The 6,986-nt window shown below is 46.4% G+C and overlaps 1 protein-coding gene across 9 annotated transcripts in view; it reads left to right on the plus strand.

The window, feature by feature from the left end:
* The window catches only part of TRPM3 (transient receptor potential cation channel, subfamily M, member 3), a 700,716-nt gene extending 694,012 nt beyond the window's left edge, over positions 1 to 6,704 (plus strand). For all 9 annotated transcript variants that reach the window (XM_014541293.1, XM_005868324.2, XM_014541287.1 and 6 more), the window contains one exon: positions 3,902 to 6,704. In XM_014541293.1, the coding sequence (XP_014396779.1) occupies positions 3,902 to 5,354 (1,453 nt within the window). In that variant the 3' untranslated portion in view covers positions 5,355 to 6,704. The remainder of the gene's footprint in view (positions 1 to 3,901) is intronic.
* The last annotated feature ends 282 nt before the right edge of the window (positions 6,705 to 6,986 follow it).

Below are 6,986 nucleotides of genomic sequence, written 5' to 3' on the forward strand. Positions count from 1 at the left end.
CCCCAGGGAGCGGGCCTAAGCCAGCAGGTGGTCATTCCCCGAGAAGTCCCAGACTGCGAGAGGGCACAGGCCAGGCTGAGGGACCCCCCCCCCACGAGTGCACAAATTTTTGTACACCAGGCCTCTAGTTGTTCCATAAATTTGTATCATTCTTATCTCCATTTTATCTCCTGAGTGGTTTGACCAGCATGAGCTCCTAATCACTAACAATCATGACCCAAAACTCTTGGTTTGTTCCTCAGAGCTATTTGTATCTGTCATGCATGCACATTTATACGTAACTTTCCAAGAATTTATTTTTTAAATTAAGGGACACACTTGCTCTGGTCAGTGTGGCTCAGTTGGTTGGGCATCATCCTGTGCACCAGGATGTTGTCTGTTTGATTCCTGGTCATGGTACATGCTTGGGTTGTGGGCTTGATCCCTGGTAGGGGGCATGCAGGAGGCAACCAATTGATGTTTCTCTCTCACATCAGGGTCTCTCTCTCTCTCTCTCTCTCTCCCCCTCCTCCTCCTCCTCTTCCTCCCTCCCTTACTCCCTCCCTCTCCCTTCTTCTCTAAAAATCAATAAATTCTTTTTAAAAAAATTAAGGGGCACACTTTAGTTATGGAACAAACATAAATTTGACTCTGGGAACATTTATTCTCTTATAACTCCTACATTAAACCCCTATCAGTTGCATCATGACCTAAATTATTATACAGTTAGGTTGTTAAACACATCCAGAATTCTGGAAGAAAATGGATAAAACAGTCCTTTTTCATTTTACTTTTTTCCAAAGCCCCTGGGAGCCTCAGAGCCATTAGGAAAGTTTTGTGAAGAATGGTTTTTTGACCCTGTTCCCTCCCCCAGTTCCTTCCGTTCCCTAAGGCCACACTTTTTCACTCTTGGGGTTCCCACTGGGCACCTCCTGTTTTCCCAAAGGAGCCTCTTCCTCCTTGCACCTCCTGTCTTCCTCCCATCTCCTTGGGCTTCTTCATCTCTGTGTCCCGTTTACTGCCAGGTCCCAACTCTTCTGTTGCCTCGTATTGGTGCCTTAGCTCTGTCCCTCACCTGCTAGTTTCTCTGCAGAGTAAGATCCTGGGGCTGAAGGGAATGAGGTGTGGGGAGCAGGGTCTCCACAGTTCAGAGAGAGATTTCACAGTGCTTAGACCAACAATCATATGCAACTATACCAAAAGAGCATCTTCATCTCTTTCGGTATCAGCCCTGTACACACTGGGCTCCAAGACAGGAAAGGAGAAGGAGGAAGAAAACTATCCTGCCTTTTGTTCCTCTGCCAACACTAAAAAGCTACTAGGGGGACCCAGTACCTAGAGCACCCGAAACATAAAGTCTCATTCTACAGAAATGCACGCTCTGCCCTTCTCCTGACTTTAATGAAGAAGTATTTTACCCACTTACCCAAAGCTTATTGCATTGCAAAATATGAAATTGCAGTACTTGCAGAATCAAACTCCATCAGCCAGATGATGAAAAAGTAAATTATAAGTCTGCAAGACACACAAACTTATTATTTTAAGTAATTTGTTTCTCAGGCTATGTTTATACCACAAAACAAAGTGAAACAGGGAAAAGTTGTAGTTTCCTTCTGAAATAGCTGTGTTAGCTGGGTGACTAGCATGGGGTTTGCCAGATGCAGAAATGCTCAATGTACAAGTCTTTTGAGAATATACCTGGCCACGGTGGCTGAGGGTGCCTGGACCCTGGGTCGTGCCCAGCTGGTTATGGGGCAGCAAGAAAGAGCAAAGGAAAAAAATGTCTCCAAGATCTTAGGCTGGGTGAAGCGAAGCTAAAGGATAAAAGAACAGAGTAGTTCAGCCAGCGTGGCTCAGTGGTTAGATGTCGACCTATGAACCAGGAGGCCACAGTTTGATTTCCAGTCAGGGGCCAGGGCATATGCCAGGGTTGTGGGCTTGATCCCCAGTATGGGGCATGCAGGAGACAGCCAATCAGTGATTCTCTCTCGTCATTGATGTTTCTATCTCTCTCTCCCTCTTCCTTCCTCTCTGAAATCAATAAAAATCTGTTTTTAAAAAAAGAACAGAGACAATGAAGTGAGTTGGGTGGGGGGGAGTACAGGGGAGGTGGGGGGAGACGTATGGATTCAGAAAGAGACAGAAATGTGCCCAAGGCAAAGGAATCACATGCTCCCCTCCCCCCACCGTGACCAGCAGGAGAGCAGGGTTTTGTTTTTTGTTTTTTAAGCCCACAGGTCTCTCACAGAGGGGAACCACTGCCTCTTATACCTCCTTCTGGCATTGAAATGTATATACCTCCCTAAAAAAGGTGTTACTGTTATTAACACACCACCCCCACTAGCACAACAGCTGGGGACCCAGCTCTGATTCCCACCGTTCTTTGCACAGCGTATCCTGTACATGCAGGCAGTCAAGTGATTTGCTGTGCATATTGGCAGTGTTGGGAAAGTATCTTTTTTGTTAATATATATTTTATTGATTTTTTACAGAGAGGAAGGGAGAGGGATAGAGAGTTAGAAACATCGATGAGAGAGAAACATTGGTCAGCTGCCTCCTGCACACTCCCTACTGGGGATGTGCCCGCAACCAAGGTACATGCCCTTGACCGGAATCGAACTTGGGACCCTTCAGTCCGCAGGCCGACCCTCTATCCACTGAGCCAAACTGGTTAGGGCATTGGGAAAGTATCTTTATCCTCCCTGGAAAAGTTGAGAATGGATTGCATTCAGATTCTCCAAAAGATTTGCCTTTGGGCATTTAAAACATTTGAGCTCAAACCATGACTTCGCTTTGGTTTGTCTTTTCCAAGTTAATTTAAGCAGGTGAAAACATATGGCACAATTTTATGTTAAATATGTGGCTTCTCTCTTTGTAAATAAATGGCCAGGTAGTTTACTAGACAATTGAAATCAAGTTCATAACACTGATTGGCTCAGTGAACCTGTATCGACCCCTGGGGGTATTGGGCTGGCAACACGGAAATGGAAACAGGAATATGAGACAGATTGTGCCCCTACAGATTTCCAATGGAGAGAGTCAAGACCTCGAAATAACTGTAAATAACGCCTCTGTGATCAGCTACCCAGAGAGACAGAGAGGAGGGAGTAGGCTAGCCTACTTATTGATAGATGCTCCAGACTTTACCACAAATCACTTTATGTAATCTTGGTTAAATTACTTGATGTTTGTTCCTCTCTTATTACTGACAGGATTGGATTCGATTAAATCAACTCCAGGTGCCTCAGTAACAGGACCATATTCATTCCTTTGGAGGTACTAAATTCTAAAAAGGTTATTGTGAATAACAACAACAAAAAAGATCATTATATAAATGCAAAATGAAATTAATCCCAGTCCAGAAACACTGCAATAAGAATAGCTAGACTCTAAAATTCTTTTGCCAAAAAAATAAAATAATAAAATTCTTTTGCAAAATTCTGGGTCAAGTCATCAAAATGCTACATTCTGGTTTTGTTAGGGACTCTGATAAGCCAACACCCTAATAGTTATTTAGGTCACTAAGCCCTGTCCCAAGCCACAGTTCAGCCATGGGAGTGGTACGAGGGCGGGCCTCCACGCCAATAAGAGCTACTCAGCTTTGGTTTGGTGTTTACTGATCAGGATTGTGCATCAAATTGCATCAAAGAGGGGAAGGGGGATTAGCCATTAAAAATCACTGGATTCAATAGTCTCTAAAGCCTCTTCCAGCTCAAAAAGTTTTGGATTCCATGATTCTCGGTGACAGCATGGTGCATTCTCTCCCCCCTCTCCCCTCCTCACCTGTACCCACTCCATTTCCCTCTGGTAGGACATGGATGGCCAAGGTCCAGGCCCGGCTTTCCCTCTCTGCCCATGCTCTCTAAGCCTCCAGCAGAGGAACCTGGCCCCGAGTGACTCTCCCTCTCTCTGCTTCCCGCAGGGTGGAGAACATGTCGATGCGACTGGAGGAAGTCAACGAGAGAGAGCACTGCATGAAGGCTTCGCTCCAGACCGTGGACATCCGGCTGGCGCAGCTCGAGGACCTCATCGGGCGCATGGCCACGGCCCTGGAGCGTCTGACAGGTCTGGAGCGAGCCGAGTCCAACAAAATCCGTTCTCGGACCTCCTCGGACTGCACGGACGCAGCCTACATCGTCCGCCAGAGCAGCTTCAACAGCCAGGAGGGGAACACCTTCAAGCTCCAAGAGAGTATAGACCCTGCAGGTGAGGAGACCATGTCCCCAACTTCTCCAACCCTAATGCCCCGTATGCGAAGCCATTCTTTCTATTCGGTCAATATGAAAGACAAAGGTGGTATAGAAAAGTTGGAAAGTCTTTTCAAAGAAAGGTCCCTGAGCCTGCACCGGGCTACTAGTTCCCACTCTCTAGCAAAGGAATCCAAAACTCCTGCAGCCCCTGCGAACACCTTGGCCATTGTTCCCGATTCCAGAAGACCGTCATCATGTATAGACATCTATGTCTCGGCCATGGATGAGCTCCACTGTGATATCGACCCTCTGGACAATTCCATGAACATCCTTGGGCTGGGCGAGCCAAGCTTCTTGGCTCAAGTTCCTTCCACCGCTCCTTCAAGTAGTGCCTATGCAACTCTCGCACCCACCGACAGGCCTCCAAGCCGGAGCATCGATTTCGAGGACGTCACCTCCTTGGACACGAGATCTTTTTCTTCAGACTACACCCACCTCCCAGAGTGCCAAAACCCCTGGGACGCTGACCCCCCCACGTACCACGCCATCGAGCGTTCCAAAAGCAGCCGCTACCTGCCCAGCACGCCCTTCCTCCTAGAGGAGGCCCCCATCGTGAAGTCGCACAGCTTTATGTTTTCTCCCTCGAGGAGCTATTACGCCAACTTCGGGGTGCCCGTGAAAACGGCGGAATACACGAGCATTACAGACTGTATTGACACCAGGTGTGTCAATGCCCCTCAAGCAATTGCCGACAGAGCCACCTTCCCCGGAGGTCTCGGAGGCAAAGTGGAGGACTCCTCTTGCTGCCACCCCGAGCGAGAAGCAGAGCTGAGCCACCCCAGCTCTGACACTGAGGAGAACGAGGCCAAAGGCCGGAGAGCCGCCCTGGCCATCCCCTCGCAGGAGGGCGATCACGCAGACAGAACCCTGTCCAACAACATCACGGTTCCCAAGATAGAGCGCGCCAACAGCTACTCGGCAGAGGAGCCGAGCGCGCCGTACGCCCACACCAGGAAGAGCTTCTCCATCAGTGACAAACTCGACCGGCAGCGGAACACAGCCAGCCTGCGGAACCCCTTCCAGAGGAGCAAGTCCTCCAAGCCCGAGGGCCGCGGGGACAGCCTGTCCATGCGGAGACTGTCCAGAACGTCCGCTTCCCACAGCTTTGAAAGCAAGCACAACTAACCCCTCCTAAGCAGCGTTGCAGGAGGCTCACAAATGCAGCCCTAGAATTCTCCCCGAACTCCACCTGCTCCCCTTCCTCGAAACCTACCTGCGTTAGTCTTAGCTGAGCAAAACAAGCAATGCCTTAGGAGGTGTTCACTCAAAAGTGACTTCTGGGCCGAGAAAGCATTTGATCTGGCCCAGTCCCAAACACAGGGGATATGTTGTCATGCTCACCCCGGATGGGTAGGGAGGGGAAAGAGAGGGAGAAGGAGGGTTGAGATGAATGTGTATCACTAGTCACTTCGGAAAGCCTCGAGCTCTGGGAAGGAAGGGGCTTCGCGCATTCTCCGTGCCAGGAGGCGTCTTGCAATTTCTGACCGTTATGAAGAGTTGTAGGATGCAGGGCTAAATTGCGAAATAAAATAAAATAAAGTGGCCAGCATACAAATGAGATATTCTAAACTTCAATTCTGTTTTCTTTTCACATTGGCTCCATCACTGGTGACTGATGAAGAGCATCCTTTTTATTCAGTATAAGCCGGCAGCAAGCAGTTCTACCTAACGTCCCACATCCTTCTCATGCCACCACTTCTGTAATTGATCATTGTAAAGAAAGAACAAGGTAACAGTCATAGTTCACCTGTCTCTTATATATTCACTTCTGGTGCCACAACTGTTTATCTTTTTTGAAGAAAATAAGGGAAAAGAAATGCCTTTTCTGTATTGCGAGCGGAATGAAAGAAGAATTGATGTTAAAAAAAAAACAAATGTCAAGTGGCCTATTATATACAGTGGGCATTCAAGAATAGTCGAGCAAGCTCAGGATGAATGTAACTAAATAATTTTATATTTTTTAATTTATTTTGTATCTCACCTGTCATCAAGGAATTCGCTCACTGAATATATAATCGTGAACTAACAAAAAATATAGTGGGCAGCACGCGCCTAACATTGCCGTGTGGGATATTGCTGTATTCTCCCCATCCATGTCGTGTGTTACGCTGCTGTGTGACCTTCATCATGTGCATGACTCCACCATGTCTTCTGAACACCTCCAAGATGTAACTGCCAATTTTTCACACCACTCATCACATGACCATTTTATATATGACTATCTGGTGGATATTTTCATACCTAGAGTTTTGCCATTCAATCTGAGCTCAGCATAAATTTAATCGGAGTTTTTCAAGGGCTGGTATCTTTTTTATGGAAATGTTCCAAAGTACTTTTTAAGGAAGTCTCAAAACCATAAATAACCTTAGAATTGACTGGGAGTTTGGTATCAACCCAGAGCCATCAGATGCAGACATGCCATGAATATTTTTTCTTATATGCACAGCTATAAAAAAGATACAGTAGACTAAAATAGAAAGCAGATAAACCATGTAAAGAGTTCTAGAGCATATGCTGCTTATACACACATATATGCATTTACACGGAGACATGTTATATATAGTATATAAACAAGCATATAGAGCTTTCTTAAGAGGCTTGGACTTTTCTATCACCTTGAGGTATAACCAGAATTTTTAATAGCCAAGGAATTTCATTGAAAGAATTCATTATATTTCAACAGATGTTGACATTATACTTTTAAAAATCCCTATAACCTTAACTTTTTCTTGTCCCCAACTAGAGTTGTCAAAATGA

This window comes from Myotis brandtii, unplaced genomic scaffold (assembly GCF_000412655.1).
Source record: "Myotis brandtii unplaced genomic scaffold, ASM41265v1 scaffold266, whole genome shotgun sequence".
NCBI classification, from domain to species: domain Eukaryota; kingdom Metazoa; phylum Chordata; class Mammalia; order Chiroptera; family Vespertilionidae; genus Myotis; species Myotis brandtii.